Raw genomic sequence first — 12,757 nt, forward strand, 5'->3', positions numbered from 1 at the left:
TATGTAGGCATTACAGCGGTGCATGTGTCAAGAGAGGAGAGGGATAAAAATGCAGCTACTAAAGTATCAACACTGTAAAAAAATTTGCGAAATGGTTTTAAATATTCTATATCGATATTAATCGATATTTCAGTACTTTTGACAACACTAGTACCTGGCATGCTAAAATGCTAACTGAGATGGCAAACATTGCACCTGCTAAACATTGGCGTGTTAGCAAGGTCATTATGAGCGTGTTGGCATGCTGATGTCCCAGTGTGCAATAGTACAGCCACAAAGCACTGCCATCATGGCTGCAGACTTGTTTTACATCATTAGAACTGACAGTTTCTTGACAGAGTTATGTTTGCAAAGGTTGAGGAGTCTCTAAAAGAGCAGCGAGACCACGTGACAAGAAGAGCTGTCAGTTAAAAAAAAATGTCATGCTAATGAAACTCTGCACAACTCAGGGTCTCACACTCCACAATCCACACGTTCAGCAAAACACAGTCCATCATTTCACACCTATGAAGTGTTCTCCTTACCGATAAGCAAGCCTAATAATGCAAATGCAAGAGGCACAGCTCAGTCTATCACTTGCAGGAAATGCCAGTTTTTCGCGTTGAGCAGCAAACCACTTCTTATTTAATGATTTACAGCACAGAAATAGACACACTAACGGTATGTTTTGACTGCATTTCTGAGGGGCCGATCGATTGAGAACCCCCACGGTTTTAAATCTTTATTCTCCAATCAATGCTTCCAATAAGCATCTCTGTCTGCCTCTGTCGCTTTTTAATCCTTTTCCTTTTTTTTTCGGCGCTTTTCAATGTTCTCCCTTCACACCTACACACTCAGCCCTCCCTCCTCTCCCATCCCCCTCTCCACTCCCCCATCCATCTATCCATCTATCCATCCATCCCATTTGGTGGTACTCTCAGTGGAACACTTGGGCTATTTATAAAAGCATCAAAGCCCACAGCTTCCAACACACAGCCACTAGAGAGAAAGAGGGGGAGATGGAGAGAGAGAGAGAGAGAGAGAGAGAGGTGGAGGGAGAAGTGGGGAGCCGGAGGAACGGGTGGAAGACAGGGGAAGTAAGATGAACAAGGAGGGAGATATACCGAGAACGACGTAACAGTGAAGGTTAAGACGAGTGAGCAGAGACAGGGAAAGAAAGCAGGGAAGAAAGGAAAGCTGGACAGTAATGGGTGAAGGTGAGGAAGAGAGAGAACAACTGAAAAAGAAAGAGCGAGTGAGGGCGGCAGGTCAACAGAAATCGGGGAAACAAAGAGCGCAAAGGAGGTGGAAAAACAAAAGACTAGGTGACTGAGTCAGATATGTTTTCATCCATTTCCCTTTGCTGCCAGATCTCAGTGACACACCTCGGCATTAGCTCTGTGTTTCTCTGCGTTTCATGTCTTCATGCATGAACACCCGTTTGGCTTCATGCGTGCATTCGCGTGATCCGTGTGTGTGTGTGCATGCATGTATGTGTGTGTTTGTGTGTGTAGGAGGCAGGTTTTGGATCTGGAGACCTCCCGCCCACACAGGTTGGAGTTGCAGTAGCACCTGAGCTGCCGTTCGGCACCGCCAACAGACACAGATGTTTGCAAATGTTCACTAACTCATTTGAACCTGAACGGGCTCATGAGAAGGCAGAAAACATGTGATTTGAATCCAGCGGAGCTGTGCATGGGCACGGTGCCCAACAGCAGCGTGAAAGCAAGAGACGTTCGCTTAAACCCCGACACAAAAGACGCCATCAGTCAGAGGGATGCTTGAATAGAGCTCTTGAACAGTGCTCTTTATAAATACATACATTTCTCCTTTTGAAGAGCGCTAATAGCCGCAGCAAACAACACCTTTATGGGCTTGTTTTAGGTGCAATCTACACCCTGTGCCTACACCATTTTATCTCTCCTCTCTCGCCTCTTTGCTACCTCTTCTTCTTCTTCCATGTCCATTTTCTCACCCACCACCTCTCATGCTCGAGTGTCATTCCAGCATACCTTTCTCATTCATTTTCAAACCATCTGCCTTGTTAAATCTATTACACTTTCTTTTTTAAAATACATGCACAGTAATTGCCCTCTGCCTGCAGGAACATACCACTTGAATTTTTGGGAGTTTTGGCAGAATGGGATCGAAATTCGTTGAAAAACGCAACCAAGGTTTGTATTGGTGGCGTCATTAGCGACAGCACAGCATGTTACAGTATGCACAACAAGACCTCATATACACTATAAAAGGATTATATTTAGGATGCTGAATAGGATGGTGGATTGAATACATTATGGAGATATTACAAAGCGTGCATGTCTTCTATTTCTGCCCTTCCTCAATTTCTTTCTTCATCATTTCCTTTTTTCAACCCACTTTCTTCCCTCTATTCTCTTGCTCTACACTATACTGTATGTTCTCTCATATTACATCATGCTACAAGACTGCACTTTTTAGTTTTTGCTCTCGAAGGACGTATCTCTTGTCGTTTTTTTCCCCTACTTTCCTTGTAACTTTCAAGGAAATCACACGTAATCCTCCTCTCCTTCCTACACCCTTCCCACTCACTTTCTCCCCCTTTTGTCTCACCCTGTTCCCTCCATGAATTCCACCCCCACTCCTTCTCTCTATCCTCCTGTGCCTCTCCCTCCTCCCTTCTCATCTCACCATCCTTCTTTTACATCTTTCCAGGCATCTTAATGCGATACTCCCTCTTTCCCTCCTTGTTTGCCCTGTTTCTCACACTTCCTGCCACTCAGTGTGTCCCCCCCCCCACACTCCCTCCGTCCCTCTCAAGCTCTCTAAAGGGATAATTTGTCCATTAAGTCTGTGTGGAGACAGTGGAGGACACTCGACAGCCTGTTACAAGCTGAAACCTAACTCGTTATTAACACACTCCGATCACATGGAAGCATTAGAGTGCACGCATTTCTGCACAAACAGCCATTAAGGAAATAAGCGCTTACCCGCTCATTAAATGGAACATGAAGCACGTGCACACGCAATTTCCAAACGCCAATGAAGTTTGAAATATTCTCAAAACTCACACACACACACACACACACACACACACACACACACACACACACACACATCTTTGATAGACTACATTACATAATGCTCCCGCCCTTTGAGTCCTACACTCCTTCCAGTGTATGGAAAACTAAACACCAGAATCCCACTGAGGCATTACACTTTACTGTTTACAGCTACAACAGCACGAAGGCAGTGAGCTGCTCCGACCAGCAAAGCTGTACAGTTACACAATATGCAAAACAGAACTGCAACTACGATTGGTTTGACATCTTCAAATTGCTTCTTTTGTCCAACCAACATTCGATCGATCAGCTTATTCAAAACCAAACCAGCCTCACTGCAACAGACTGCAGACCACCGTCCAAACAGCCCAGCTTGTCTTTCTTCTTCATGTGCAGCATTCACTCCCTTTTCTCACCAATGAAAAAGCAAAGAGGGAAAAAAGGCGTTTAGTGGATGAACAGGTGACTGTGAGTGAAACTATCATTTTCGATATTATTTTTCTAACCTAATTAAATTTTTAGTTTCTAAAATTTGTCGTATTTAGTTTTGTTCTTCACAAAGATTTGGGGCAGTCGTCACTTTGAAATTATCTTTGAATTGTTAACTGTACAGCATGTTCTCTTCACAGCAGATACTGATCTGTGTGTGATCTTAAAATAGCTGAAACCCAGTCTTGTAAAACGAACCAAAAAATCATACTTTAGTAAAAGTAAAGACATCGTGTTAAAATATTACTTCGGTAAAAGTGAAAGTTACCTATGTAAATACAGTACTTGACTTAAAGTCTTAACGTATCTAATATTAAATTTACTCAAGTATCAAAAGTAATTTTCTGGCAAAAAAATGTACTTAAGTACTTAAATGTGTTATGTATATGTTGGTGGGCCAGGCTGACTAGCTGATTCAGTGGGTTTTTTTTACCCAAGTGTCAAAACCATATATTTAAAAGTGCGCTACTTTAATTCTGATGCATCAGGCTATCTGCAGGGTAACTAGCAACTGAGGTTATCAAACAAATGTAGTGGAGTAAAAAGTACAATATGTGCCACCAAAATGTAGTGGAAGAATAAAGCAGGGGAAAATGGAAATACTCGAGTAAAGAACAAGTACCACAGAAATGTACTTAAATACAGTACTAAAGTACATGTACTTAGTAACATTTCATCACTGCTGAAATCAAACAAGCATTCACTGTTCATGGTTGCGGAAGAATAAATAAGAAGTTATTTGCGTCACATTAGCTGACTGTCAGGAGATCTGAACAACATCAGTTCATGTCTGAAACAGTGACAACACAACTATCTACACCACATCCTTCTGAGGCACACTCACTACCACAAGCTGTTGCTGCGCTCTGAAACCTGTTAAAGGCTGTTAGGGGTGCCAATCCTCCACCCAGCCCCCCACCCTCCTCCTCCTCCTCTCTGCTGAATCTACAGCATGCTGCGTGGATTGATACAGCAGCAAAGAGCAGGACCTGTATGTCTTTTTTACTTTTTATAAGCAAACACTGTCTATCCATCTTACTGTGTTAAGAAATGGACAAGATATCAAATTTATCGAAGCAAATCTAACTTCCTTTTTTCACCCATGACGAGGCAAAGTGAAAACTAAGAGGAACAAACGTCACAATGTCGAATGCTGCTAATGAAGCATAGCTTTGTTGAGTCTATAAACATTTGCTTTGCATGTCATCTGAAACTACGCCAACAATAGCACAGACATGCAGTTGTGGCCTTTTTTAATGGTCAGGCCCTATCATGACGTGACTTTGTGTGAGAATAACTCGGCTTCAATACATACACAGGAAAGGCATTCAGTTGGCATAATAAGTGAGTTTTAGTGTAAAAAAGTAGAAGAGATGCTGAATCAATTTTCCTCTTCTGGATCACAGACAGTCAAAGCAACCAAAACGGAGGGGGTCAAAGGTCAGAGCCATTAGAAGGTCAAGCAGAGAGGCGATAAGGAAAGAAAAGAGAGGCAAAAAGTCAGGTAGCGAGTATAGAAAACAATCCTTATAAACATCATCTGAGACAGTAATGGCACTGACACACTCACAACAGACAGAGGGGCTGTGGTATACAGGTGATTTGACAGGCCATAAACACTTAGACTTGGATTATTCATATGATATAAAATAAAAAGGTTTCATTATCTATTATCTTCACTCACATACTCATGTAGTCATTCGCTACAATATATAATGTTGTATATATGACAATACTCCATTTAGTTCTGTGAGAGTTATGTGACTTTGTGTGTGTGTGTGTGTGAGTCTGAGTGCGTGACCTTGCAGAGGAATTCCCTTTCTCCCTGAGCTCTAGGGAAATGATACCCTGCCACAGACCCACAAATGGGTCGGAGAGCAACTCAGGACACACGCACACACACAGACACACACACGCACACCTGATGAAAGAAAGTAACTGCAAACTGTTGCTATTATTATTTCATTATTTTATTTTGCTATTATTATTGTTATTTTGGGCACCGGCTGGAGTGAGATTTGACATTTTAGATGTAAAATTATTCCTCCTTTGTGCATCCATCCCTCTACGTGTGCCCTCTTCCTTAAGACTACATAGGTGCTCTAACCCTTCCTCTACAGGCACAGAGGGTCTCTACCGTGCAGCGGATGCTTCACTTAAAGGACACTATTGACCCATTACATATGCACACAGGTTAATTACCAGCTAACCCACTGCTGTGTTGAACAGCACCTCTTCCATCCTACAGCATATAGACAGTAATGCGTCTGAATATTTCACTGTTGCTAGGAGACGTGAAAATCCTTGAACACATCCAGTTGGCTGTTAAGTGGAAAAACATAGACTTCAAGCAAATTGATAAAAAAAATAAAATAAATAAAAAATAGCCCAAAGCACCACTGCATTTTTGTCAGCTGGATATGTTTCTCTGATAGCTTCTGTCACTTCCTGTGGCTACTCCAACAAAACCGATGCTAAATCCGTCTCTACTGTGTGGAGAAGATGGATGAGAGGCAGGAAGAAAGCAAAGCAGATGTAGCATTCTTCATTATTGTGGTGTATCAGATCGCACCAAATACAGTGTTGAGCTTCCTCAGTCTTTTCTGTGTACATGAAACCGGCGAGAGCCACGAAATCAGATGCCACTTATCGTCGCAGGAAGTTCCCACTGCAACGCACTTTATGAGCGGATGCAAAGTGAACAAACTTTAACATTTTAGTCTACAACATTTCAAAATAAAGTAAAATTATTAACAGAAAGTGGAGAAATGACAGTGCTGATGTGTTGCAGAGATATCTATTGAAGTTAGTGTGCTAACCAGCTAGCCCTTGTCCACTTTGTACCTCAAGACGTGACAGTCTGATGTCAACAAAACTGCATGGACAGTTACTACAGCCACTAGCTGCTCTGTTAACTGAAATTACTAGCTTACTGCAGCTAGCGGCAGTTAGCATCTGGCGATCATATGGTGGTGATATGCTGCCCCCTATTTGTTTGGCGTACGAATTCGACAGGTGGCCAATTCTTACATACTGCACCTTTAACCTCTGCACTGCAAAACTACTGTACTTGCCAGAATTCATGGCAAATCCTTAAATTTCTTAAAATTGAGCAGTTAACTGGTAAAACAAGCCACATTAGATCTCTAATATTCTTTACCATGCCATTCTCTTTGACTTTCAAGTAACAGCATTATCATCTGAACTAGTGTTAGTTAACTAATTTTGTCTGCTATGAAAAATCCTCGTCTTATTATACATTTGACTTTTTTGATTAAACGCCTGGGAGTGTTTCATGCTGAGTCACTTCCCTCCACATTCTTGGTCTTCTTCCTACTATCCATACTTGAATCTACACCTACAGTACACTCCAGTATGAATAAAGCACAGAAGGCCTTGCCTGAGCCTCCAGACTTGCCTCTGTTGCATGATGTGTTTTCTCACAGACACTTTTCCCACTGACTTTTAACAGTTCCATTCATATGAAAAGCTAAATCCACAGCTGCATTTACAGAATCCTTTTTCAACACGTATGTTTTAATCTGAAGGAAGTTGGCTCTTTCTTTTCATCAGTATTCATTTTATTCTGGAGTAAGAGCTTTGTGATATTCCCAAGGAGAGTTTTTTAATCTGCTATGCTTTGGAGGAATTGCACACAGGAGTAAGTGACGTTTTGAGCCAAGATCTGAGCTTGGGAAATGATGTTCATTAAAACCCACTTATAATATGACAATATGAATGAATAAACAATGGCAGACCCTCATTGTGAAAATGAGTGAAGTTTCGAGCGTACAGTTGTTCATGTTTTTGTGACTTCTGAATCCTAAACAAAGAGCTCAGAGTCTTAGTGTTCACTTGAGAGGAATAGAAAAAGAAAGGGAATAAAAAGATGAGGATAAAGGGAAGAAAGTAAGAGGGATAGAAAGAGGAAGAAAGGAGTAGAGGCGGAGTGGTAGAAAAGGAGCAAGTAGTGGAAGGGAATGACAAAGGTGAGGAAGAGAGGAGGCTTAAAAGATAGAGGGAGACAAAGAATGAGATTGATCTGACTAAAAAAGAAAAAGTTAAGGCGACAGAGTTGATATCCAATCATTTAGCTACGGAGCACCACCTGAAAGTGTGTGTGAGTGAGTGAGTGAGTGAGTGTGTGTGTGTGTGTGTGAGAGCATTTAATCCACCTACCTTGACACTGGAATCCCTGCTTGCCAAAACCCCTGTGGAGAGAACATACACAGAGAACAGGTTGAACATCATACAGGCACGGACGTGTGTGTGCGGACATACACTACACTGTCTCTCACTCACACTCACACACACACACACACAAACACACACACACACACACACACACACAGACACAGAAAATAACTTGAAGGAGTTCTGAAACCCTCTCACTTCGCCTCAAGACAGTTTGTGTAGAGAGAAAGGTCAGATACTGTCTGCCATTTGTGTGCAGCGCTACAGCTTTCTATCCAAAAGAGCCCGAATTAAAACACACACGCTGAGGTATGCAGGCGGGCCGGGCAGTTCGATTATTGTGCCAACGGTGGACAGCGCGAGCTCTGAGGTCAACTTTAGTTCCGCAAACAGCCTCACACGTGCACTCACGCATACTGTTAGGCAGAGCTGCAGCTGCCCCCGGGGCACAATGGGCAACCACACCCAGTCAATGGTATATGGAGAATGCTGGGATGCTTGCAGGTGCACGCACATACGCGCGCACACGCTTGAACTCCCATTCAGCCCTGCTCATTTTCATATTGTGGCTACAAATAGATAATCTCCAGGGGTGTGAAATCACTGAGTGCTCTCATTGTTCTTTTTCATAATGCTTATTGACCCAGATAGATAGATAGATAGATAGATAGATAGATAGACAGTTTGATCATTTAAACAGGTCAAGCAATTACACATCATGGTGCAAAGTGTTCCTCTATTGAGGGATATTTACAACCAAGTGAGACCATCCCATTTGATTCCCGTCTTCTAGGTCAGATCATTTAGCCATTCACAAATTAAAAAGCCCATCACAGGACTTAAATAATGGCCGTTTGGGGAATAGTGCACAGCGCAGATAATAATAAACGGGACAAATTAGGCCAACACAGAGCCGGAGAGTCATTTCATAACCCGAGCGCTGACACTGTCTAGTAAACCCTGGTGGGCTGCATGGTGACATGTCTGTACAGGTGACTGAGAGGGGAAAATGAAGAGAGGAGAAGGAGGAGAAGGAGGCTGAGGCGAGGTCAGCGTTTGACCCCTGTGAAACACTTTTTCTTAGCGCTCAGGTTATTTCAGATGCAATGCACTGCTTTTTCGACGCTTTCGGACAACATGTTTGTTTTTTTCCTCATATTTCCTCTGCCTACCTAATACCATCAAACACCGGTCTGCAGCAGCTCTTCCTTTTTGTATCGCCTCAGCCCACATATCTCACCGTCTTGCCTTCTGCCCTACCTTGCATATATAGCCTCAACGTGCACATGAATGAGGCTAAAATCGATGTTTATTCTAAGGGAAAATGTGCAACCGGTGCCACCCTCCCACTTTCTTTATTCCTGCTGTAACTTAATGATGTAATACTATCAAACCACACCACAGCCATTTTGTCTTTTTCTTATCAATTGGCCTAATTTATCCCTCTCTGACTAGTTTTCTCATTCAAACTACCAAGAAATCATGAAATGAACTTGCCACCTTACTTTAAATTTCACCTCTTGACGCACCCACCAATTTCTAAACTGAAAGTCTATTAAAATATATATTTATCATAACTCACAGCCTTTTCTTTCTTTATTTCATTGTCAAAGAGCATGAATCATGAAGTAATGACTGTGATAAATGGACTGCTCAGACTGAGCCCTGTGTGCCCTCCTCACCAGATGAAGTCGGTGCAGTGGCTGCAGAAGGTGGGCTGCTTGAAGAAGCGCGCGATGAATTTGTGGTCCTTCACCTCGTGCACGTTCTTCTGGCGGAGGGCTCCCTGGCGCGCGAAGCCCCGCATGGGCTCGCGGGGTCCGTCCTCCCCGTCGCTGTTGGCCGCCGCCGAGTCTGCCATTCTCCCGCTGTGCGTCTCTCTGCTGGGACTCTGGACCGCTTGGTTCTGCCTCAAAAGCGTCTCCGGGGCTGCAAGAAGTCGTGTCTCGAGCGCTGCTCCGAGCAGAGGAGTTCAGGTGCCGCTGCTGGTGTCGAGCTTTCGAGAGTTTGTTTGGGTTTCGGGTTTTTTCTTGTCCTTCGGTTGAGTAGACGGGAGCCCGCTGCGCTGCTCTCTCTCTCTCTCTCTCTCTCTCTCTCTCTCTCTCTCTCTGCTTCCTCCTTTTCTTCCGAGAGCCCCGAGAGCCGCTCAGTACCAGAGAGAGAGAGGGGGGAGTGAGTGAGAGACAGAGAGAGAGAGGGAGGGAGAGAGAGGGAGGGAGTGTGTGTGTGTGAGAGAGAGAGTAAGTGAGAGAGAGACAGAGAGAGAGAGAGGGAGGGAGTGTGTGTGAGAGAGAGAGTAAGTGAGAGAGAGACAGAGAGAGAGGGAGAGAGAGACACACACACACACACACACAGAGAGTAAGAGGGAGAGAGACAGAGAGAGAGTAAGAGGGAGAGAGAGACTTTTGACTTTCAACCACCTTCATTACAACATGTCTAGGTACTCATCGCAGCACTATACAGGAACACTGTACATCCCAGACCAGTTCAGTCTCCCTCAAGCTACAAACAGCCCCGACTACACACCACACCTTCTGAGACACATCAGGGTCATTAACAAAATAATTATAACGCTCAAACTCAGCCCGAAGGCGTGCAGGGACCAGCCCCTTAAACAGTAACTCAGGGTCCACCAGCCCTAAAGCCTGCAACCTGTTACGCCTCCTGAGCCAAGCAGCCAGAGAGAGAGACACAGGGAGTGAGGGGGAGAGAGAGAGAGAGAGGGTGTGTGTGAGAGAGAGAGACACACACACAGAGGGAGAGAGAGTATGTCATCCATCCCTCTACGGGTGCCCTCTTCCTTAAGACTACATAGGTCACAGAAACACACCTACAAATGCATGAATTAGGCCGATACCCACTGATATTTAACATTCAAAAGAAAACGCTCAACTTTTTTAACCGCCTGAAATCCAGCCCCCGAGACACCCTCAACTCCAAAGCCCTCCAAACTCAAGAGCTGAGCCCAGAAAAGAGTCCCCTATGTCAGTTGGTACTGAGGCTAACTGCCCCCTCTCAGACACAGTCTGACCAGCCTCACAACAACACTGCTCTCCAAACACCAATCAGAGTAAAGCAAATTATAGCACAATGTAAAGAAACCTACCTGGAACATTGGAAAGAAGAAACTAAAAGCCAAAGTAGATTAGAATGTTATCTAGCCCTAAAAAGAGATTATGAGTTAGCAGAATATCTCTCTACTGTCAGAGATAGAAAGCAGAGACAGATCCTGAACTGACAATCCAAACAGGAAGACACAAAAAATCATGGCAACCAAAAGAAAACAGAACATGTGTTGAGACAGAGATGCACTTTCTCCTACAATGTAAAACATTCAATGAAACAAGGAACATTTATTTTAACAAGTTCAACTCTGTAATCTCAGACTTCAAAGAGCTGAATGACCTCTCAAAGTTAAAAATACTCCTGGGAGAAGGAGACAGGGCATATCTTGCTGCCCAATATGTATCAACATGCCACAACCTGAGGGACAGTGAATGACCGACACACACACACACACACACACAAACTCATACACACACACACACACACACACACACACACACACACACACACACACACACACAGAGAAAATACTGTATATATAATTAATAATAAAGCCCATTTGAATTGAATTGAATTGAGAGAGATTGTGTGTGAGAGAGAGACACATAGAGAGAGTGAGGGGGAGAGTGGGAGAGAGAGAGGGGGAGAGAGAGACACACACACAGGGAGAGAGAGAGAGTGTGTGTGTGTGAGAGAGAGAGAGAGCGACACAGTGTGTGTGTGTGTGTGTGTGTGTTAGTGAGAGAAGGAGAGACGTGTGTGAGAGGGAGAGAGAGAGAGGAGCTTTAACTTCCTTACTTCGCCTTGACATTTAAGGTAAGTGTTATCTGGAGAGTCTGAACTGTAAAAGCTTATTTATCTCTCACTTTCTACCTAAAAGTGCAGTTTAATTAGTTCTTCAAATGTGACTAAAAATAAGACTTTGAAATACCAGACATTCAAAAAGCTGGAGGACTGCTTTTGCCTGTTAGTTAATGTATTCAAACAGGATCTGTATTACGAAATAGGAATATGTTTACCCTATCAATTACTGATCATTTCCTGTGTCATGTTACAGGTAATGTTGACATTTTGTAGTGTTAGAAGATTGTCTGATTTGTTTAAAGGGGCACTATGTAGTTTTCTGATCATTGTAATGTTTGCCATATTAATGAGGTAATGATACCAACCCAGAAATATTTATCTTTTCCATAAGTGAATAAACAAGCTGTTCTCAGAGGAAAACAGGTGGCAGGGTCCGCCAAATATAAACAAAGTAAAACAGTATGAAACTGTTGTTCTTTAAGGTCAGTTTGTTTGTTCAGTTTATTCAATCATGAAAACAAAGAGAGTTTGTTTATTTAGTTAGTTTAGACATAAATACAACATTTAAAAAATCAGTCAGTGAAGATCTTTCTCTGCTGATTTAGTGGCTCTAAAATAATATCACTATATTTTAAGGCTATATAGATATACATATATAGAAACTGTTTATGGCTTCAAAACCCAGACAGCTTATAGATAATCCTGAAAAATAAGATTCACATTCAGCTCTCCTACAAATTAAAGGATATGGTCACATATTTCAAGCCTGCCTTCAGACAATACTAACATGCCCATATGTAAATCGAAATGGTTATTGGTTGACGGTATTGTTTCTTGGCCGCACTGACCGTAAAGAAATCCCTCCCTAAGGGCTCATTTATGATCAGCGTTATACGGATGGAGCCTTCTGTCGATACTCTGCATTCATTTTGTTTGTATTTCTGCAGGTTTTCTAAGCTTACAGATACAGATGAATGGAGCAGTATCTATTTTTGTACGTAAAGGGTGCAAAAATTAGCCTTAACGGTTTTCAATGTAAGTGAAATCACTCAGGAGTGATTTTATTTGACTTACGTAACGTACATCACTTTCGTCAGGTCCCTAACTAACATACTCATTCTAGCCTCTAACCATGATGGTTTCCTAAAACTAACCAAGCAATTTTAGTGCCTAAACCTGAAGAA

General features: G+C 42.8%; 1 protein-coding gene across 1 annotated transcript in view; it reads right to left on the reverse strand.

Annotated features, from left to right (window-relative positions):
• Positions 1-9,676, reverse strand: part of LOC141020069 (protein kinase C beta type-like) — a 93,828-nt gene extending 84,152 nt beyond the window's left edge. Inside the window, exons 1-2 of the mRNA XM_073495115.1 lie at positions 9,386-9,676; positions 7,689-7,720 (exon numbers count right to left, since the gene is read on the reverse strand). Coding sequence (XP_073351216.1) covers positions 7,689-7,720; positions 9,386-9,564 — 211 coding nt within the window. The 5' untranslated portion in view covers positions 9,565-9,676. The remainder of the gene's footprint in view (positions 1-7,688; positions 7,721-9,385) is intronic.
• Between the last annotated feature and the right edge of the window lie 3,081 nt (positions 9,677-12,757).

The sequence above is a fragment of the Pagrus major genome, chromosome 23 (assembly GCF_040436345.1).
Source record: "Pagrus major chromosome 23, Pma_NU_1.0".
Lineage (NCBI taxonomy): Eukaryota > Metazoa > Chordata > Actinopteri > Spariformes > Sparidae > Pagrus > Pagrus major.